The 23,535-nt window shown below is 39.0% G+C and overlaps 1 protein-coding gene across 9 annotated transcripts in view; it reads left to right on the top strand.

The window, feature by feature from the left end:
- NTNG1 (netrin G1) overlaps positions 1 to 23,535 on the top strand; it is a 311,502-nt gene that overhangs the window by 260,749 nt on the left and 27,218 nt on the right. For 3 of the 9 annotated variants that reach the window (XM_070486944.1, XM_014835241.3, XM_070486945.1), the window contains exons 6-7: positions 239 to 406; positions 5,477 to 5,611. The exons of 4 other annotated variants lie outside the window; for them this stretch is intronic. In XM_070486944.1, coding sequence (XP_070343045.1) covers positions 239 to 406; positions 5,477 to 5,611 — 303 coding nt within the window. The remainder of the gene's footprint in view (positions 1 to 238; positions 407 to 5,476; positions 5,612 to 23,535) is intronic. 2 more of the 9 variants (XM_070486947.1, XM_070486946.1) reach the window with 1 other exon arrangement.

The following is a 23,535-nucleotide window of genomic DNA, read 5'->3' on the forward strand; positions in this document are numbered from 1 at the left end:
CCAAAAATGAACAATATCCCATCATGTTCTGAATGTCCAACCTTTCTATCCCGCTTGAAACAGATGCTCCTTCCATGCCAGTCACAGACATCCGCTGTTGCCGTGTGTCATGTTGAATCACATATATGTAATGCCATTCCACCATCTTTTCTCCACTCTTCATTTTATCCAAGCATGTAGTGTGCTATTATTCAGCTACTGTATACACTCTGTATACATTTCTGTTCTTCCTTGCAAGATTGTGAATGCTTCGGCCACTCCAATCGATGCAGTTATATCGATCTGCTAAATACAGTCATTTGCGTGAGCTGTAAACACAACACTAGAGGGCAGCACTGTGAGTTATGCAGGCTGGGCTACTTCAGAAATGCTTCTGCACAGCTGGACGATGAGAATGTGTGCATAGGTCAGTTCCATTATAATTTCAGCTATTGTTTTATGCCTTTCGAGTGATGGGGAGCTATTTAGGGTGGAGAGGCTGGTGATTTGCACTATGACTGAGCGAGAATGAACTTTCTCAATGGAGAAAACATCTTGAGATAGACTTAAAATTTACTTGTGTTGGTTGAAATCATAGTTGGGGGATATATCTTGAATCTTTCTGTTATTGTTGCTTCAAAGATGATGAGCTGAAAAATCATGTTTAGGAAATGAAGAATTTTCTTTCTATTTTTTCTTTCTTCCTTTATTTTATTTGATTATATATATATATATATGTTATTTTTTTGCATGAAATCTTAAAACCTGGTCATTTCAACCTGAACTTTAAGCCTTATGTTTTACATTCAACTTTCAAAATGTAAACTGACTGTGTGGGATTTGACTATAGATATGAGAAATTAGCATACGAACTCTTGCACATAATCCGTAATCAACAAATATTGACTGATTAAAAATACTACCATTTGGAATTGAAAGCCACTAGCACCCGGCGATGTAGTAGGTTTGCCTGAATTTCCACCTGTAGTAATGAAATTCTGTTTCCTGAGTTTTTCTTATAGCCCCCCAAAAGAGAAACAATTTCTCAAAACTATTCTCGGCAATTAATTCTTTTAGCCTCCAAGGTTCATGAGCCCTGGGAAACTGGGTCCATGGGATTGCCTTGAGCACTCTCCTCATCCCCCGAGACTACTGCTCATATGTACCAGAGAGAACCAGGAGCCCTTCCCATCCAAAAAAGCTTCTCCTACCTGTCTTTAAGAACGGGGATCCTGTCTTTAAGAAGGAAGCTGATGGAAAAATAAGAAACAATAAATGGAATTTCACTTCCTAATTTACTTTGAAGAATTGCATTTATTTGAAATCATGAAGGATACCTGTGTATCTGTTATCAAATCAATAGGTAACTGTATAGGCAACCAATTTCAAAGGTAGAATTTTTCACATACAGATTCATTTAAATAGAATACACAAGCTGAAAAGTGACAGGTGATCTTTTCAACAAAAAAGGAATCCAATTAATCTGCAATTCTGGGATCATTGTTCTCTGATTAGATTATCAAGGTCACAGAGGTACTCACCAAGTGTCACATAAAGTAGCCGCACAAGCTGTTTTGAATTCAATTGGGCCATGTATACATAATACTGTTTCTGTCTACCATATGTTCTATTTTTCAAAGTGCTTCCTTATTTATAATTTGTGAATTAGTGGAGAAATCCCTGGACTTAGAGGCCGGAGAGCTGGGTTCAAGTCCCAGTTTGGTATGTAATAGCTGTGGGCCTTAGGTAAGTGATTTGAGCCTCCTGGTCAAACTGGGATCCTATGGGATGCACAGGAAACACTTGGTAAACTGTAAACTGACTTGCAAATATGTTTTGTTTTTACTTAATCCTCATTAACACAACTGTGGGGTAAGTATTCTACTGATAATTTCCCCTCTTTTCTAGTTGTGAAAAGTAAGGCAAATTGACCCAAGTCACACAGCTTTAGCAAAGAGTTTCCTGACTTCAGAGCTTGTACACTGTCTCACAACCACCTTGACACAGTCAACAAAGCTAAGCTTGTCAGACTTTTCACTCCCGATGTGCTTTTTGGATGACAGTAGCAATTCCACTATGAGTCTGTGAACAGAAGAAGTTCAATTGCCTTCATAACACTCAGTTACAAAGATTGCAGGATATTAATAAAAACCAAAAGACATGTGGCTGTCTGAATTTTGAATGCAGAGTTACATTTTGCTGAATGTCATTTATAAAAATATATAAATGTCATATAAATGGAAATATGGAAACAGGAGAGAAAAGGTAAAATAAATAGGAACACAGGAATAAAAGTATCCTTTTTACAAAATACATAAGATTAAATTAAAGTGTTTTACAATATAAATTTCATATTATTTTAAATAAATCAAAGAAAAAGACCTTAAAAGAAAAGATTTTATTCCATAAAACTTCTCTTGGCAGGTAACGACAATATCCCAATATGTTTTACTCAGAGAATTCTATTCTCATGAAGTTTGACCTTTTCCAGTCCTTAAGTAATCTATGAACCACTACACTTTCTGTCCAGTTCTAAGAGATATGGACCTGTTGTAAACCCATATTTGGTTGTCCACAGACAAGAAGATGTCTCATTCAGCTTTTGTCTTTTAAATCACATAAATTACAAATGAAATACGGAAGGTTTAATATACATTTTTGTGTTCATTTCTACTTAAAAAAATCAAGAGCGATTGTTTTCTCCATTTCTAGAAAGTTTGTTAATTAAAGTTATAACTCTTTGGGGAATTTTATTTTATTGCAGCAAACATATTTCTATTCAGTATTTTATACTCTTCCAACCGAGTGAAGTAATTGGTAAGCACAAAGATGAGAATTTTTAGGGACCATTAAAATTAGCTACAGTATCCTGCCACATATGAAAATTCCTTAAATTCTTGCCCTTTTCCTGAGGGGTAAAATTGTTTTTAAAGAATGAACCGAAAAATTCAGCTAACTGATAGATGCTATGATCTATCTTTTGTCTTTAGTCTATACGTGCATACAATGAATCAGTAACAGTTTTCTGGAAGAGCTTTAGATTCTGCTTTTCCCACTTGACGGGCAAGGGCAGAGATATCAAAGCTGCCTGCACACCAGGCCAAGGCTGGAGTTTGCTCTCTCAGGGCCATTGGAAGCCTGTGGCTCCATTGCCAAGGTTTGCCCTAGGGGGCAGCATGAACCTTTTCACTATTTTTCACATTTAGACTCCCCAAAGGGCTTGAGGCAGGACTGAGAATTAAATTTGAGAGGTTACACCACAAGTAATTGAGAGTTAATTTTAATATCATTTTGTATAGAAAACACTAATAAAAATGAATGGATATATACCCAATTCACTTTTACAGAATTAGGCACTAATCTCGAAAATTTGGACTTCAGCTAAGTCTTGTCTAAATTGAACAAAAAAAAAAAAGGCACTTTCCCATTTCTTTAACAATTGGCAGTGAAATCCACCACCCTGGCTGTGAGGGAATAGCCCATATCTTTGACAAAATGTAGACTCTGTGTTGAAATAGATGTCTTAGACAATTTGCATCATTTTATATTATGGCAAATATAAAATGCAGGCTATTCTATGTTGCCACAGCGATTACTGCTTTGCGATTACTGGTGAATTTACCCATTTTCATACAATTTCCTAGCGCAGCCATGTCTCCAAAGATGCATGTAATTACCCTGTATGATGCAGCAATTACATGAAGACAACATCCTTGCATGCGTCTGTTTCATGTAAACTCGGGCATTAAGCAGGAAGCTAGAGGATACGTGGTTCATGACCTTGAGTAATCACTGCTAATAACCCCTAGTAACGAGCTTGACATCAGAATGAAACTCAGGGCTCAGCAGTTGCTACTAAACATATCTCAAATTATGATGCACTGTTTTTTTATTCCCTTTGAAACCCAAGATTAGGTAATCAGAGATACTTTATATAGAGCAAAGCAAATACAAGACATTTTTAATACCTATAAATCAATTGTAGCAGAACTTTTTAATCAAACTTCCAAAAGGATTTCGTGTCGTTTTTTGGTCTCACAGTTCTTTTTCTTCCCAATGCCATGGAATAAATATAATTCTCCAAGGCCATCCTCACCACCCTAACGTCTGCCATTGACCACAGTCCCGTCAATAATATTTTTCTAAAAACTCCTTGTATGTCGGGTGGTGTGTAGACCACACCCCTCCTTATCACTAAGCCAGCCAAGCAGGGAGCATTTTAGAGTTTATTTAGTTTTATTTTTACCTGTATATATCGCTATTAGTCATAAATCTTGGTTTCATAAGAATGTTGAAGTCAAAAAATGACTTAATCAGCATGAAATAAATAATTCTAATTTTTTGGAAGAAATTGTCTAATTAGTCCCTATGACAAAAACAGCGTCAAACCTCTGGGGATCTCTCTATAACCTTAAACCCTGCCTCTCCATTGCCAATCTAAAATGCTCAACTTGATGCTATTAAACCAAAGTTCTCAGGGCTTCTCTTGGTTGATTGATCGGTATGATTTTTGTTTGTTTGTTTTTTAACAAGAAAACCTCTTTATGGGACCATTTAAAATAAAGGAAACTGAGAGACAGAGAGGCGCTGTAACTTGCCCGAGATTGTGTAGTGGGGTAACAAGGAAAGAAACAGACCCACAAATTCCAAAAGCTGCAAAGTAGTTGTTGTTACCTTTTGAGCAAATGGAAGCCTAAGGAATTCCTTTTTCTGGTTCAGTCTTTGAGCAAACTAGAGCTTCAGAAGAAAAATATTCTGTATAAGAATGTGTGAGGACTCAAGAAAATATTCTATTTACTCTTTGTTACATAAAATTGTATTGTCCTGCCAGCAGACATTATAATGAAAAATATGTCTCAAATTATGTCTATGTTGAAATTACGATTACAAAATTTATTTTTCTTTCATGATTGGTAATCTAGGCTGCATAAAAGCTGTACTAACATGGCAGCAGATACACCAGCTAAAGGCTCATCACAAAATAGTATTTATATAAATAAGTTAAGGTGCTGTCCCAAATCATAAAGTAAAATTGCCTTTGAATGAACAAAGTGCATTCATATTGCACTTTAAAAATATTCAGCGGTTCTCAAATATTGAGTATAACAGATAAGCCCATTTGAATAATTTAAAACAGATTTTACACTGATGCCATATTGATTTATCCTTAATATACAAACTTCTCATGGTGTTCATTAAACCATCTAAAAACGCCCTAACAAATGGAATCTCCATTATGATCTGTTAGCAGTGAAGAGCATGGTATCTTATTTCCTTGGAAGTTTTCAGTTGATTTCCTCCCATATCATAAAATGATATCATGGAAGGCTGAGCAAATAAATAAATGGACCTGAAATAGCCGTATTTGCCAAAGCATTTCATTAGTGGACATCTTTCTTTAAGTAAGTGATACGTTTATGTAAGTGATGCTCCTGTGTTGATAATCTATTAGCCACGCGGACTTGTCTCCAGCCTGTGTGTTGTCTTGTTTCTACAGAGTGTTATTGTAACCCTTTGGGCTCAGTCCATGATCGTTGTAATGGCTCAGGATTTTGTGAGTGTAAGACTGGAACGACAGGGCCTAAGTGTGATGAGTGTCTGCCGGGAAATTCCTGGCACTACGGCTGTCAACGTAAGTAACTCTGGGAGCTGCCCTCTGCCTGCTGCAGCATGGCTGATTCTGCTTGTCTAGGCCAGTGCGTGCAGCTTCTCAGAGCAGAAAAAGACCTAAACCGCTGACAAGCTTTAAAAGCTACTTAATGCCCCAGCCTATGTATAGGAGAGAGGGCAATCCATCAGCTGTCCAGCTGGCTTCTTTGAAGCCCATCTTCGTCCCCTGTGATGGCTGGAGCAACTTATGTTGAAATATTGTACGCAGATCCATGTACCTGGCCAGACCATAAATTAAGTGGCACAATAGGGACCCAGCTTGGAAATCTTCACCGCAAAATGAAGGGTGATGTGTATGTGGTTAATATATTTCTTGAACTGAAAGCTAGCCTGGAGCTCCAGAGTTCATAAATTAAATGATATCTACATAACTTATTACCACCCTTGCTATCATACCCATCGCTGAATCTTAACCAAAAACCTAAGGGTAATAAATCTAAGGGATATTTAAATTCCAGGGTAAAATAAAAGAGGAAAATCAATATTGATTTTAAGCCTCAGAGGTTAGGCACATGCAACGAGCCTTAGACGGATGTCATTTGGTTGAGCCTCATTTCTCTGAAGATTATCAGACCTTCTTAAAAGCTTGCCAAGGCAGGTGGCATGTCAGTGTATTCAGGGAACAGAAATTAAAAAATCTGAGCAGAAGCTTCCTTCTGTCATTCATAACCTTTTCTGCTTTTTAATTCTGCACTAACTTTCCATTCTCTCTATACACAGTCGGCTTACTAATATTACGGAGCCACCAGGCAAATCCTCTAGAGCGGGGCACTCCAATGGGAAATCGTGCAAGACACGTGTGTAACTTTAAGTGTTTTGTTATCCACATTAAAAAAAGTGAAAACACATGGAAGAAGTTGATTTTAACAACTTATTTTATTTTACCCAAAATATCTAAAATATTAGCATTTCAACATACTGTTAACATCAAAATTTTGGATCTGTTTTGCATTTTTTCATACTGTCTTTGAAATCCGATGTGTGTTTTATACTTACAGAACATCTCAATTAGGACTAGCCATATTGCAAGGCTTAATAGCCACATACGTCTACCGTATTGGACAGCTCTAGAGGTTTTGCTGCTTACTTTTCACTTGAAAAAAATGTCAGCATGCAAGGACTGTCTAAAGCCAATTTCTGCCAGGGCTGTACAGAATATTTCACCTGCTACCTGTGGAATTTACAGTTATCTGGAAGCTACACTTTTGCATAATGTAAAGCCAAAGTGAAATTGACTGCCATCCTAATGCCATGGGCGGCAATGAACTGTGGTGATAGGGTAAGAAATTTGGCACTGAGCAGGCCGGGATTAGAATGGGATCCAGGAGCATCTCCAACCATGCTGGAGAGGAGCATTAAAGGACAGTCAAATAGTCAGAAGTCAGGCAGCACACCTGCTCATAAGCTCTGGATGAGGTCATAGTTCAAAAAGTCGTACTTGCCATAGGTTTCCAGAAAGCACCTTAAGGGCCTGGATGCATTGGTGGATCCCAGAGATATGTAAGGAGCCTGGACGCAGAGGACAGGCATCAGTCCTGGGACATCTGAATATAGAGGCCCAGAGAAGGCCAGTAGTCAAGAGGAGAGAAGGAGGGGCAGACAGAGGAAGGGCCAAGACCAGCCCCGAGACTCAAGGGATAAGGACTTTGTAAAGAGACTTTGTAATTAAGACACACTTCTTAAAAAGAAAGTCATGCAAACTTCCTGATGCAGTAAGACCTAATGAATGAGTTCCTGGAGTGTAATCAGGGAAAGACATTGGAGAGGAACATAAATTAATCTAGCCTTAGAGGAAATGCATCCCAAAAAGGGCCTGACTCAATTCTTCTGTGTTAATTATTGGAGTATTATAAAAAATGTCACCAAATTTTTCCCTCTGGAATTGGAAGACAGGATTTAAGTGTGGACCTACCACACGAGGTCAGGGCGATGTACAAAACCCTCTGTACCTTAGCTCCAGCACCTCGCATACTTGGTCTGTAGATCAAGAAATTACAGGAGTAAATGCTTTATTCTCTGGAGTATTTCTTGAGTACCTGCTATGAATAGGCATTAAGCTAACAGTAGAGGCTACAGGCGTGAAGAGAGAGAGCTGCTGTGAACATGTGGGCACAGAGTTCACAATCTGCAGTGAGAGGCTGACATACAACCCAATAATTATGCCAGAAGTAATTAGAACTAAGGAAGAGCTATGTACATGCTTTCAGTGAAGCCCAGATGGGAAGTACAACTTCCCAGAGAGGTGGCGTTTGGTTGAGAACTGAAGGGTTAGTAGGAGCTTTCCAGGATGGACTTCTTGGGCAAAGGTGCATGAGCTAACACACTACGTTCCAGAAATGTCAAATAGTTTCGATATTACCGGAGGATAAGGGACATGTGTGTGTGTGTGTGTGTGTGTGTGTGTTGGGAGGGACAGAAGATGTTGAGAAAGCAATTAGGGACCAGGTCATGTGGAATCTTGAACACCAAGCTAGAGAGCTCATTTCATCAGACAAGAGACATGGGAACCATCATACAGAAGAGCTATGGAATCCATCATATGGTTTTAAGCAGGGGAATGAAAGGATCAGATTTTGTTTTAGAAAGATTATTCTGGCTGCTCTGTACAGGAAGAACTGGAACAGAATGAGACTGAATTTGCTATATAAATTTGACATATTTCAAATACACCTTTTTTTTTAAAGATTCACACCTGAGCTAACAACTGTTGCCAATCTTCTTTTTTTTCCTGCTTTTTTTCTCCCAAAATCTCCCCAGTACATAGTTGTATATTTTAGTTGTGGGTCCTTCTAGTTGTGGTATGTGGGATGCCGCTTCAACATAGCCTGACGAGCAGTGCCATGTCCCTGCCCAGGATCCAAACTGGCGAAACCCTGGGCAGCCGTAGGGGAGCGCACGAACTTAACCACTCGGCCACGGGGCAGGCCCCTCAAATACACCTTTGAGCATACAATAGTTTTATCTCACTCCGAAATCTTCTTTCCCTCCCTCAAAACCCCCACCCCCACAGGGCTGATATTCTATTAAAATATAGAAATTCTTCTGTCGGTTGGTAAATGGCTACTGGATAAAGATCCCTAAGTGCCTTTCCCTGGCATCTCTTAGAATGCCCCCAAGATCCAGAAACAACAGGGTGATACCTGGCCTAGCAGGGTGCCTCCAGCACCTGCTCCAGTATTATAGCAAGTATCCTTTCTAATCTGTTCATGCTTGTAGGTTGATAAATATTTATCATATCACTCCTGTGTCCACACACACATGAATGCATTTAAATATACTCCTCAATCAATCTCTCTCTTTCTCTCTCCTCCCAATCCCCCCCAACTCTGCTTACCCTAAGTTGAATCCATCCTTGGGTTGGCCACATTATCAGTGGCAGTGATGTTAACCTGGCAACAAGAAACCAATACTAAGAAGAAAATCAGTGGTAGAGAGGGCTGACAATGACTTGGGAGCAATGAGCAGGGAGTAAGCAGACATTTAGGTAGGGACTGCCAGGGATGGGCTGTAGTAAGGGTCAAAATAGAGTCCTAGGCATCCAGACAAAGAGCTCTAGTCACCCCAGAAGAATGGCAAGAGAAGCAATGAGAAACTGCAGTCCAAAAGGACGTGGAGCTGGGAACAGAAAATAAAGCAAGGAATCCAGTTACCAACATTGTCACTTACATCCTATGAGTAAAACCTAGTGAGTACACACTTAGGCTCTGGAATCCTACAACCTGGGTGTAAATCCTATCTCCACCCCTTACTATCCGCAAGATTTGGAGAAAATTACTTGGACTCTCTAAGTCTAGTTTTTCATCTAAAAAGGGGTAATACTAGCACCTAACACATATGGTAATTGTGAAGATTCAAAGAAAAATAATGAATACGGACCTCATGGTACATAGTAAGCTCTCAGTTATTACTTAGTTCCAAGCACATGTTGATGCATCAAAGAACTAGGCAAGAATCCATGTTCAAAACATTGTACAATGATAGTGCAGCAAGTACAGCAAGATTGGCCACTGTTGAAGTGTCAAACTGTTGCCCTAAGTCTTCTAAAAAGCCCTTGATTAGAGACAAGGCTGATTCAAGAGACTGAAGCAAAGCTGATGCCAAAAGCAATTGAGTGGCTTCAGCTGGGGGAAATAAAGAACTCCAGGCTCATCAGTGAACTTTCTGCCTGAGGGGCCCACCAGGTGTGTGATCCATGAACGTAAGCTGGTCTCTCTGGCATAAAAGGTAAAACACTTGAAAACCATCAGAATGAATGGTCTTTAGACAGCACAGAACACACAATTCAGGAAAGAAAGCAGAAATAAAAAGATTTCAAGGAGGTCAGGCAGAATCAAAATTAGTGTTGAGGTTACCAATTACCAAGAGAAGAATAAGACCTTGAAGGGAAAAGGGAAGATTTTTTTTTAATGCACCTCTTTGAAATCAGAAGAAGCATAAGCCATGTCCCAGAGAATAAAGCTGAACCTTCTAGAGAGAAAATAGCATTCCATGCTTCACATAAAATGTGGAGAGTTAACATTTATTGGGAAGGAATGAAACATTTGTTACCAGCACCAAGAAGACTGGACATACGGGAGATTTGAGATTTTATTAATTAATTAATTTATTTTTTTGGTTTGGAAAATGGAATGGGAATGGCCACACACAGAACCAGTGAGGCTCCTGAGGAGATGTGCTATCTTCCTGGAGGATGTATAAGATACGTTGGAATATCGTGCAGTGTTCATTAAAGTCACCAGTTATCCCAGATTTTTACCTAATTTATGTGAATACTAATGATGCTTTCAGAAGAACTGATAGTCTGAATATTTGAGTTAAAATCAAAAGATTTGGTGACATAGTCAAATGTTATGATTTTGGAAGATAACAACATGTAGGAAATCAAGACCCAAGCATTCATAACAAGGGAAAGGCTGAGGGTCACTCATTGGACCACGGCCTCCAACATCAGACATGAGTTCTTGGAAGGGATCAGTGCTTATGTTACCAAGAACAGGAAAAATGTGTTTAGTGGGAGCCTTGATGGCCTGATCCAGAAGATTTTTAATTAAATTTGGGAGGAATGTAGAGAAAATACCCTTATACAACTGTAAAACCAGACACTGTGGCAAACCACAAAGTTAAAAAAAAGACAACAGTTATTCTCAGGAGAAAAATAACAGAAAGTTTGGGGAACAAAACTCCATGGCTTAGATGTATCCCTTCACAGAGAAGGCACCATAACTACATTCATTTTCTACTGCTGCTGTAGAAAATTGCCACAAACTCAGCGGCTCAAGACAACACAGATTCAGTGTCTCACATTTATGTAGGTAGAAGTCCAACAAGGGTCTCGCTGGGCTGAGATTAAGGTGTCGGCAGGGCTGGGTTCCCTTCTGGAGGGTCCAGGGGAGAATCTGTTTTCTTGGCTTTTCCAGCTTCTAGAGACCACCTGCACTCCTTTGCTCATGGACGCCTTCCTCCACCTTCAAAGCCAGGAACTTTCCATTTCTCTGTGTCATTCTTCCATCACCACGTCTTCCTCTGACCACAGACTGGACACAGTGTCTACTTTTAAGGACCCATGTGTTTAGACGAGTCACATACAGATAATCCAGTGTAATCTCTCCATCTCAAGGTCCTTAATTTAATCACATCTGTAAAGTCCCTTTTGCCACATAAAGGAAAAGGGTCCAGGGATTCGGATGTAGACATCTTTGGGGAGACATTTTATACTGCCTACCTCAATAGTCACTAAGAATGTCAACTTAGAATGCCAGGGATAAGTATACAGGTACCATGGAGACAGAATGTAACTCACGCTTAGAATAAAGATATTCAAAGGTAAAATTTATTCAAAAGAAATATGTAACAGGATTAGAAAGGAGAGATGTATGTCCAGAAGGCATAGACTTTCTTTGTGAATTAGAAAGTAGAGACAGTGAAATATTTTTCAGTCAAGATCAAAGATCTTATAGAAAAGGTGTTGTGAGAGTATATTATAGACCACACAACTGTTTAGAGGATATAAATGGTTTTTTGTCCAAGGCCAAATTAGGAAATCTAAATGCTCTGTGATCTTCCAAAATGGCGGAACTCAAATATGACAATACCTGCTAAAAGATGTGTCCTGCTAATTGTTGGCTTGCATTGATGAGAATTTGTTCACCCAAAAGAGTGGAAGAAGCAGTAGGTACTAGGAACTACCAGTACCACTTCCTGGTAGGATGGATATGGCAGTGTCACATGAGAGAGAACATTCTATTCAAAACCTTTAAAAGAGGTATTGCCCCACACCTTAAGAAAAATTCAAAATATTCTTATGGAAAAAAGGGTAAGATCTTAAACCCTCTGTAAAACACAAACACACATACACACACACTGATGTTTTTAAATAAAAGCACAAATTGTTTGCAATAGGCTAGCTAGAGAAAATGGGAGACTTCTCAAATAACCAACATGGCTGTGCAAGGATTTCTCATGAGAGTTCATGAACGTTTATTTAGCCCCTATTAGACACTGGGCTGCAAATTATGGCTGAAAAAACAAAATTGCAAAAATGAAGAATGGTGTGGAGCTGTGTTAGCTGTTGTTCAAGTGGCAAAGATGTGGAGATCTTAGCTTACATTCAAGCTCAATTCTAGACAACAAGACGTCATGAGTGACAAAGAATCTAGCACAATTTCAGGCTGACCAAAGACCCAAGGAGATTATAGTCCCCCTGAAACATGCTCTGAGCAGCCCACAGCAACAGTCCTGTCCTCAGAAACCCAATTTTAGCACAGTAGACAGTGATATAGGAGAGTCTCATCTTTGATGAAGGGTTTTTCATGTGAAAGAGAGTTGAAGCAGATTGGTATGCATATGATTTGACATGTTACAGGTGTTGACCAGTGTTTGGAAGGCTATTATGTAACAAGTGGACTTGTTGATTCAGGAAGATAGACTAGGAACCAGTGGGTAAAAGAAAGAAAACAGGTTTCAGCTTAGCATTTGTCAAAAATTATGTTTGTCAACCTTGGGTAGTAATAAACCCCCAGATTTATCTTATGGAAGAGTTCAAACAGAAGCTGTACAGGCTCTATGAGTGATGCTTTCTGGAGAGTTTCTACTTAAAGGAAAAGTCAAGTGAAAAGACCTCTGGGGCCTCTCCAACTTTCTGACTCTGACTTTCAGACCAAGTCCATGAGGCAAAGGGAAGGTGTAGTGAGACACTCAGCTCAATTTGTATTGAGAACCACAACTTAGCCTTTCAGCTATCCTCTATAATCTCTCTTTACCAAAAAGTACTTCTCACCAGCTATGTTCTCAGTCTTCACTTCTGGTTTCCAAGAGTCAGACTCAGACTTAAATAACTCCTTTTTCTAGAGATTAATTGGTTCCCATCATAGCTTTTCTGCTACAATAATCCAGGAGGCTTTCTTTTCTTTTCTTCTTTTTTTTCTGGTTGGCTTTTTTGTTTGTTTGTTTCTTGGTTAGTATTAATTTCTACAGGCCTGACAACTTGTGATCATTAGGGTGATGCTTTCATCTGTTTCTCTGAGATGATTGTGCCTCCTTGGACAAATACCTTGAGCCTAACTTGTAATTTTTCAATTGCGGATAGTTGCAGTTTCCTGCTGTTTGCTGTGTTACATTAAAACATCCTGTTCATATTTCACCAGTTGACTTCATATGTTAATCCATTGACAGGCAGCATTCACTTAAACAAGGATATCTGTGATGCTTCAGAGCATTTGCGGTCCTAGACACATGATTTCACTCATTTGGCTCTTATGTCTCTATTGCTGAAAATGAATGGCACCACTCAATCCAAGTTTTTAATTTCTTTGTTAGTAGCTTGAACACCAGTCTCATTTCCATTGCTGAGCGCTACATACATAACAGTAATGAAAAATAAATACTTGGAAGGGCACTTGATGTTACTTTTGTTCAACTCCTAAGGGTGGGAAGGAAATGCTCTTTAAACAGAACCAGTAGGAGCCTCCCAGAGGTAATTTTAAAAGGAAAATATTAGGAATACAGAAGATAGAAAGTGGCAATTTGTAGGCATTACAAATATGCTGGGAAGTCCTCCTGGGGGAAAAAGGCTCATTTTGTCAGCTAGAGGAGCAAACCCCAGAGTTGCTCCCAGTTGTGAAATTTCTCCTGATTCAGCAGGACAATGTCACACTGTTCAGTCATGCTAATAGCCATTGCTTTCCAGTTCCAATCCTGTTTTCCCATCATTCTTAACATAACTTTAATTTAGAATTGATAGAAAAAGCCCACCGACTTCTAACACATCAGGGGGGTCAAGCTTATGCTTACACCATGGAAAGTGTTGTAACTCTTCACACCACTAATGGCTCCATTTGGAGCAACCATAAGAGGCAAAGCCTGATTGAGCAACTTGAAAGGAGTGAGTTGTTCCGAATGCCCTTCACAGAAGGATTATATCCTAAATACATTCAAAACCTGAGGCTCTTGAATAGCTGAAGCTTGGCAGAGGATAAATACAGATAGTGGACATTCTAACAGCAATTCCAGGCTACTTCTGCCATTCCGCAGTTTGCTTACTACTGAGCTGTCCTGTGCTCAGCTCAGAGAGGGGCCTCAGCTCTCACCTGGATGGGCAACTTTCCATATTTCTTGGCAATCATTGCTGATTTTCTCCCTTTGTTTGAACAAGAGAATATTGAGAATGACAAGTATGCCCAAACTCTACCATTTCACACCATAGAACCATCCAAGTTTAACAGTGAAATGTGTGTGAAATGCTGAAGGTCACAGAAAAATGCAGACACATTCTATCTGTTAGTAGCCCAGAATAAAAGCAGCATCCTGGCCCTACCCAATCATCCTAAGGTGATCAGGAGGCCAAGGAGAAATACAGTACATGAAGCCCTTTCCTTACTTTAGACAGTACATAGCGTTTCACCCTGAGCCACTCTTTGCACACTAGTGAGTGTTTGTGTGTGACTGTGTGTGTATGTGTGAAAGAGAGAGAATGAATCTCAAAATCTTCCAAAGCTGCAGATATACAGATAATGTCTAAGTATGAACATCTGCCCCATTGAAAAAGGGCCATGCCACTTGAAACTTTTAGGAGAAAAATTTTCATTTAAGTGAAGGACCGGTCCTCAGGCATCATCAGAACAGAATTCTGGGGTAGAAGAGCCACAGATAGACCAGAGTGGGAGGGTTCCTGAGAACTAAATTCTAGGAGTCAACACAGCGAAGTCAGGAATCTTGATTCCGGGTGTGACTACTACCTCCTCTCCAAGGAAGGTTTGCCCAACGCCCTGGGCCGCCTCTGTGCGTCTGCTCCTCTGAAATCCTAGAGAGAGCTGGGACGTGCTAAGGCTCATTTGGGGCTAAAATTCCATGATCCTGAAATCTCCAAATGGTCTCAGCTCTTTGCATATGGACTGGTTTCTGAGGAATAATTATTTTAAAATAATAAAAATTATTATTTATTGTGCACTTTCTTTGTGTCAGAAACATGTATGCATTATCTCATTCTACAAGCGAAGTAGGATTATTTTCCTCATTTTGTAGATGGCAAAACTGACATTTAAAGAAGGTAATTCCCCCAACTGAAACACCTGACAAGTGGCAAGCCAGTTATTAGTGACATTTATTGTTGATTGAGTTTGCTGTGGCATTTTATAGGATTTTGTCGTTTTTACTTTGCAGGTGGAGACAGAGGCTTTGGTGACTTATTCCAGGGGTCAGCAAACTTTTTCTGTTTGGGGCCAGATAGTGATTATTTTAGACTTCCTAGGCCATACAGTCTCTGTTGCAACTTCTCAGCTCTGCTGTCATAGCCCGAAATCAGCCATAGATGATGCTTAAATGAATGAATGTCTGTGTTCCAATAAAATTTTATTTATGGATGCCAAAATTTGAGTTTCATATAATTTTCACAAGTCATGATATATTATTCTTCTTCCGATTTTGTTTCAATCACTTAAAAATGTAAAAACAACTCTTAGCTCATGGGCCACAGAAAGAGGCTGGATTTGGTCTGCGGACCGTCGTTTGATTTATTCCAAACTCACACGGTAGTTAGAAATGAAGAAACGGGGCCTGTTAAAAAAAAATGGAGAATATTAAGCAAGAAGCAGGAGAGAACGTTAAAAAAAAAAACCAAAACCATACATTTCATTAAAGTGTGCCCTCCATCTTGATGTGGGTATCTAACTGATTGATATTTACCAGACACTAATTGACCTTAAGAAAATGTTAGGATTTCCAAAAACATGAAGACTTGGGCCATATAATTTCCAGGACACGATCACATTCACAGTTGGTGCCAATTGTTTAAAGGCTTATGAGCCGGCCAAGTCGATTTAGCATCAATTTAGTACAATCAGCAACTAATGAAAGAGAAGTCTGGGCGGCCATAAGACAATCAGGATTGCTCATGTTGGTGTGAGGAATCATTCTGCAGGAACAACCCGTCACCTTGAGTATCAGCAACAAGCTCTACTGAGGGAGAATTACAGTAATGATATCAGCTACAATGCCAAGGGCACAGGGAAAAACAATACATACAGAACCTGTTGAGACTTTATTTTTTTACTATAGACTTTGATATCAGAGGTGATTATTCTGAATAAAATGCATGCCGGTGCTATGAGCCTCCTCTGCCGTTTCTGTCCCAATGCTCCCTTGAGTGTGACTGAGTCTGTTGAACCCAGGACATTCTGGATCACGTGGCGCTACCTACAGGCTTAGAATATTGTCATGACCTGTATCTATTTAAGTGCTATATGCTTTTCATCCCATCTTTGTTAAGTTTCCCGTTTTTAAAAATTATAGTCAACCTTCAGTTATCCATTGCTGCAAGGTGAAGAGAAGAGGCATGCGTAAATACGGAGCCATTGGTGTCTTGATGTAAGTTCCATTAAAGTTGGATTTCATCTAAAACAGGCACACACACACACACACACAAATTCAGATCCACACACAGTTCATCTGCTCTGGGTCCAACCTCAATCCCCAACTCCTCCTCACAGTTAGCAGTCAAGATCATCCAGACATCGCTGGATATTTTAAAACAGGAACAATTGCTGAGATACATTTTTAATAATATTCTGCAAAAGTGTAGGATTCATATTATGTGTAGCAGTTATTTCTTATAAGTTACAGCTCTTTTGGGGAAGTGGGCATATGTCTCAGAGATAAAACACTTCAAAAATAATGAAATATTGATGTATTATTTTTAGGGATCACTTTTAGACCTCGTTAGCTAGTGTTATTGACCCTATGGATGTAGTCCTATGTTAATCTGTATTCTTCATCATGAAAATCAATAATATGGACAACCACATTGTTCACATGGATTTGGGTGCAAAAAGACAGTTTGAGAGCTCACAGAAGGGCTTATTATGAGGATAATTTGGCAACTTATTCGTAATATAATGTCAGAGGTGACAATCACTGCATTTTCCATGATTTTGCTGGCCCAGCTTTTACTAGTGCCCACGTGGAAGAGATTTGGAAGTATTATGAGGTCTTTCTTGAGATGTCATACCCCTGTTCTTTCTTATTAAGATAAAAATTAAAATGGCTGATATTGCACCAAGGATGCTAAACTACATATATACATATAGACATAATGTATGAATTCTATCTGATTACATCAGGCCGCGACATTTCTGAAGTCACGATTTTACTAAAGACTGTCCAGAGTCTTGGGATGGAGGAGTTTGTGCTTCACCTACTGAGAGGCCCATCTGATAAAACATGGTTAAGTCAACCATGTTCTGTATGTTCCTTCATCTACAACAAATGGAATCAGATCACAGCCATTCATTCACTCATTTACTCATTCATTTATTCATGTTATCATCTGTTTAGAAAATATCAAATTCCTATGTGCCAGGAATTGCACTAAACTATTTTAGCACCAAAAGATGAATAAAATGTGATCCTTGCCCTCTGAGGGTTGACAGTTCAAGCTGGGTCTCAAATGTGACAGCACCTCACTCTTGTTGGAATCTGAGAAGACCACCTTCCAGTACCACCTTTCTAGCTCTCTCTTCTAGTCTTAGGAATCTCTGCTCTGACCTATAACCTTAGAATGATATCTGAGATAGAGTCTTAAAGATATTCGAGTTTAGCACTTATTTTAAGTCATAGATTAAAATTGTTCAATCTTTAAAAATTTTTAGAGCTTTGCTTAGCTCTCTTTATTGCATTTAATAATGATGCTGGTGGCTGCTATTAAGTGCTCGCCATGTGCCAGGAACTGTGCCAAGCCATTTACACTGCTTTGTTGAATCTGCATAAAATCCCATTAGCAGTTATGCCCACTTTATAGATAAATGAAGTGAGGCTCAGAGAGGCTAAGGAACCTGCACGTGGTCAGCTAGAGCCTTGCAAGTTAAAAGTGTGATCTTTCAACCAGTAGCATCAGCCTCACTTGGGAGTTTGTTAGAAGCACAGAGTATCATTCCAGACTTACTGGTCTGCATTTTAACAAGATCTCCAGGTGATTCATATTCGTGTTAAAGTTTGAGAATCAGAGCATGAGATAGTAAACGTGGATTTTAACCTAGGATAGAGCAACTCCAAAGCTCAAGCTTTTTGTTTGTTTTTATCACTCAGTGTTCATAGAATAATGGTGGCTAGGAAATCAAGGACATACATATACCTAGGAAAAATTCATATAAGGGGCAGGAACTCATATAGTAGCTCATGTCATCAGTTTTTACCAGCATGTATTCTACAAATCTAAATCGTATTAAAATAAGGAGAATCATGAAAACTTAAACAAGTAGCCTATTTGTTTTCTTTAATCCATATAATTTAAGTGTTTAATATTTGATAGGTTAATAATAAATATTTTAATACAGTATATTGCATTCAGTTAGGAATATATCAAAGGGAAATACAAAGTGAGTTCCAAAAGATAAACTTTTATTGGGCACGTGAAATACAACATAAAATTTGATGGCAATTACCATTGAATCTATTCATGTTTGGAAACGTATTGAAAGAGAAACTCATAACTCAGTTAATTGTTATGAATTATTAATTGCTCATTTGAAAAGCGATGAGCAGAACTGCACTTGTTGAAAAACTTTCTTTCTCAGTGGCTTTAACCTTTGTGTCATTGGTTTTATGAGAACAAAAGGGAAAGAATGACAGCAAGATTCTAATCGTCCAAAACCAGAAGGTGACAAGACAGTGAACATCTCAGTAACTATATAAAGGTTAATTGAGATTGAAATGAAATAGTCATCGCTGGCTTCACTCCAGCATACTTAAGTGTGATTCTCTGGGGACGGGCCCAGGCATCTGCATTTCACAAAACTCTCTCGACAATCATAATACACAGCCAAGATTGAGGACTACATTTTCAATAATTATACATCATCTGAGAAATTTAATCCAGCCGTGAATTTGACTCAGGATATTGTGAACCCCAAGTGAGATGTAAGCTGGGCTCCAGTTTGCCCCTCCTCGTTAGAATTTGAGGTAAGAGGGCCCACAACTAACGGCAGGAACGTTGCACACTGTGGGCAGCTTTATAAAGAGGAATTCCCTAGATGGCAAGAGATTTCTGATCCAAACAAGCTAAAATCAAGAGTATGTCTGGATTTAAAGATACCTGATGAAAATAACCCCTTCCTTCTCAAAATCAATGCTATGAGTTTCTTCCATCGGATGAAAAAACAAACCTTCAAAAGTGGAAGCTTTTTTTATTAACTAAATCCAGGGATTTATTGTTTAGTGTCAGCAGCGTAACTGCTTTGTAATTGATTTTTCTGAAGAGAACTGAAAACTTAAGCCACCTTAATTTCCTTTATCTTGACACACATGATTAGCATTACTCGGAAATATATTTTACCAGGCTCCCAATTACCATTTTTTAAAATCCACTTCCTCATTGCATGCTCGCCTTGCTAAAATATTTCTAAGACAGAGAGAAAGCAAGTATATAAAGATAAAAATAGGGCTGCTTTATTCCTGTTAATAGCTTTATCTTCTTTCTTCAAAAACTTCTGTTTACCTTCAGTTGATATTTTTAAAAATGAATGGGATTATTAAAATACATTAATATCAGTCAATTTCTAAAATAGGGATAAAGAAGTAAGAACATTATGGGCAATGACAGAAATTTTAAAATAATGAAACAAAATGTAATATTTGCCACTTAGACTCAATCAAATATTCCATATGTAATGGTTACAGTCCTGCACTGTTTGTTACCCAACTTAGCCTCAGTTTGCTCACGTAAAATTAAAATAAGAATTGGACCCACCTCACTGTCTGTGAGAATTAAATAATATAATGATATTTAACCCAGTTTCTGTCACACAGTAAGGGCATACAGTGAGATAATTAAACTATAAGTGATGATACTTGCCCTCCAAGTTTCATTGACAATGGTGGAGACTGGATCAACGAATTTACGAAAGTAATCAAGTTACAAATGACATGACACAATGAAAGCTGAGACAGTTATGGCTCCTTCCGGAAAAAAAGAAGGCTAATAAATGAATGGGGTTTAACACTTACTGTGTCACTTTTTGTGATTATTTCAAATTATAATTGCCATCTGTAAATGCAAAATTTTAGTTAAGATTTGGTCTAAAACCAGTGCCTTTTAGTTTTGCAGCTTCCAAATAGGGAAATAAAGCCCTTACAATAAACTTTTATCCATTAAATTCACCCTAACCTTAGCAGCACTTCTTCATCAATTTTAGGATCATCCTAAATCCTGGAAATTACCCTGTAATGCTAAAATGCCTGCCCAGTAGCTGCGTCTAGAATTGTGGTGACCTCTTAACAAACCAAAAGCTAGACTGGGTCCTGTGCCTGGACATAAACTAATTTCTCAGGAATGATGACTGGACAGTTATAGTCCATTGAGTCACCATCAGACCAATTGGATGCTAGACTACTTTCAACTTAGTGACTGTTGACACCCTTAGGGACTTATACGTCAGAAATGCATTCAACTCTCGCTCGCTCTCTCTCTCTTTTTTTTTTTTTTCCAGAATTCCTCAGGAGACTTTCCACAGGGTTATTTGGCTTATCCTTAGCAACTTCATGATATGGGCTATTTTTCAGCAGGTTTAAGATTTCTCTCCTTACACAAAAAAGATACTCAAATTGAGACTCTTACTTTGAGGAGAATAAGGATGTTTATTTCTGTAGGAGAGTAAAAAAATAATGACACGAGTAACAATTTCACCACGTGTCATACTGCCCTTGAAGAAGCAAGCCTTCATTTTTGTGGTGAACCAACAGGCATTGAGGAACAGAGGATAAGTTAATACTTTCACAGCCTTAACCATGTCACTATAAAATGTGAAAATGAGAGGGGTTGGCCTGGTGGCACAGTGGTTAAGTTCGCGTGCTCTGCTTCGGCCGCCTGGGGTTCTCTGGTTCAGATCCCAGGCATGGACCTATGCACCACTTGTCAAGCCATGCTGTGGCAGGCATCCCACATATAAAGTAGAGGAAGATGGGCACAGATATTAGCTCAGAGCCAATCTTCCTCAAAAAAATAAAAAGTGAAAATGAGAAGGAAATATAACCTCCAAAGAGTAAGGAGAATGTGAGGGAGGTATGACTGTCACTAGCAGCAGACATACAGGGGACTCATTGTCAGGGTCAGCCAACCTTAGTTTAGTCTGTGCATTGGAATTCTGCTGTCCCGCTGCACACTATACTGGCGTATTACTTTACATTTTAACATGAATGTCCTAGTTGCTGCAACTGTATATTGAATGAAGAATCCTCAGAGGAGAGGGAAATGGTATGAGAAGTACTACTTTGAAGGAGCCCAGCGGGAGGAGAGACCCTGGGTTGAAGGATTCATTAATAAATAACCAAAACATTTCTTGACCATTTGCTGTGAACTCTGCAACATGAGTTAAAAGAGAAAAAGAAAATGTTTAATACAGCCTCTGCTCTCAACGAGGTTACCAAACTTAGGAAGGTGGGAATAAAGCTCATAAAATCATAGATTGAAACATAGTTTCCTGTCCAGAGTACTTGGGGTCCTCCTAATGGCTCTGGTTGTAAAAGGAAGCTGGAAACTATTGTGTGTCGACTCTGGCTGAGTAGCTCTCTCTTGTATAGTGATTAGAATCCTGGCTCTGCCTCTTACTGTGTGTCTTGTTGAGCAGATTTTATAACCTCTCTAACCTAAGATTCCAGTTTTCTAAAAAAGAGATGGCTCCATGTCATAGAGTAGTGAGGGAATTAAATGAAATGCTGTAAACTACTGAGCACGATTCCTGGGGCATCACAAGCTCTATAATTGATCACGGTTATTGATATTGCCCTCCTATAAGCAAACGCCAGTAGGTAACAGAAAGCCTTGATGAAGAGCTTGAAAGGATTTGCAACTGTCAATGAGTCATTAAACCTGTAAATGGAGATCCCAATCAGAAATGTTGGTTTTTAAGCAATATTTGACAAGACAACTAATTATGTGTGTCCAGAAGCCATCAGGGGAAGGTGGAAAGTCTCTGGTGGTGGATAGAGACCTTAATATGAATTCCCTGATGTTCTGAAATTCAATGAGCGATGAAGCATAGGTAAGATAAGGAATTTAAAGTCCTTCCTATACTCAGAAGGTACCTGACATCACAGATCTGCTCCCCTGGTGTGAGGGAGGTGACTAACATCTGAGGAGTGCCAGAGTCTCCGGTCCTCTGGGAGAGAGGATGGAACTTCCTTTCCCTGTGACTCATTTCCCTGCCACTAGTTTATTGTCTCAAAACAATGGTTAGTGTTAGCCATTTATGTGGTAGAAGAAAGGGTTCTCTGGCATCCAATTTCAGGTTAGAATTTTATTATTTTGTACAACAGCACAGTCAATCTCAAGTCTGTTAATAAATCTGAAGGTAAATGTAGTCTTTTATTTCTCTTTAATCAAGAAGGCAAGGTACTACCTGTTCCCAGCTCCAAATTTAACATTAGTACAGAAAATAACATTCCTTTAGAGCATTGATTTCTGTCTAAAACTTCACCCAGAAACTGACAGTCAAAAAGGACACTGCAAACACATTTCTTTTCAAGAGAAGACAGGAGTTCACTGGGGATCTTTTCTTTCCCTCGGCGGGTACCTAGTTTCCAGCAACAAGAGTATGCATTACTCACTGCAGAGTGTTTGAAAACACAACTAGTGATCATGACTAAAATCCCCAGGTGGGCTTTTCAGTCCAGCATAAGTCCAATTCTTTTCCTCCAATTTACTGAGGATTTTCCTGCTGACTTTGTCTCTCCTTTCAAACTGCCATGCCTTTAATAAATAGGAAAGATGAATATCGTTTAGGGAAATATACTGGAGTCTTACAAATAAATACATCCACTTTCTAATCACTTCATAAATTAAATTGCATTCCAAAATATTTCAGTAATAAACATGTCATGTGCCATAAGTCTGCTTGGACATTTCACACATATTATTTTATTTACTCTCCCTAATAACCTTGCAAGGAAGTGCTAGTATACCCATCTTACAGATGAGGAAACTGAGGCTCAGAGAGTCTAATTTGTTCAAAACAAACAGCTAGTCAGTGATGGAGCTGTTATAAAACCAAGATATAGATCTGACTCCTTGCCCTGTATGCCACACAAACCCATCGTGATGAGTCCGAAATAGATGTATTTTTAATCCGAATCCTCCTTGCGAGCCAGGAGGGTAATAGGAGCTTGCAGTGTTCTAGTCTTGGACTACAGCCCAGCTCCAGGATCAGTTTGCTTTCAGTGAGGTGGAAACAAGCCTCAGTACTCATTCATAGGAATTCCATGAGCACAAACACCACCACACAACAGAGAAAGAGCCTTCTGGATACAAACACGCATCGACTGACAAAAGTTACCAACTCTCTCTCACTATCACTTTATCATCTGCCAACAGGAGCAAATGTTTATTCACTGCCCTCTATGTGC

Source organism: Equus asinus, chromosome 16 (assembly GCF_041296235.1).
Source record: "Equus asinus isolate D_3611 breed Donkey chromosome 16, EquAss-T2T_v2, whole genome shotgun sequence".
NCBI lineage: Eukaryota > Metazoa > Chordata > Mammalia > Perissodactyla > Equidae > Equus > Equus asinus.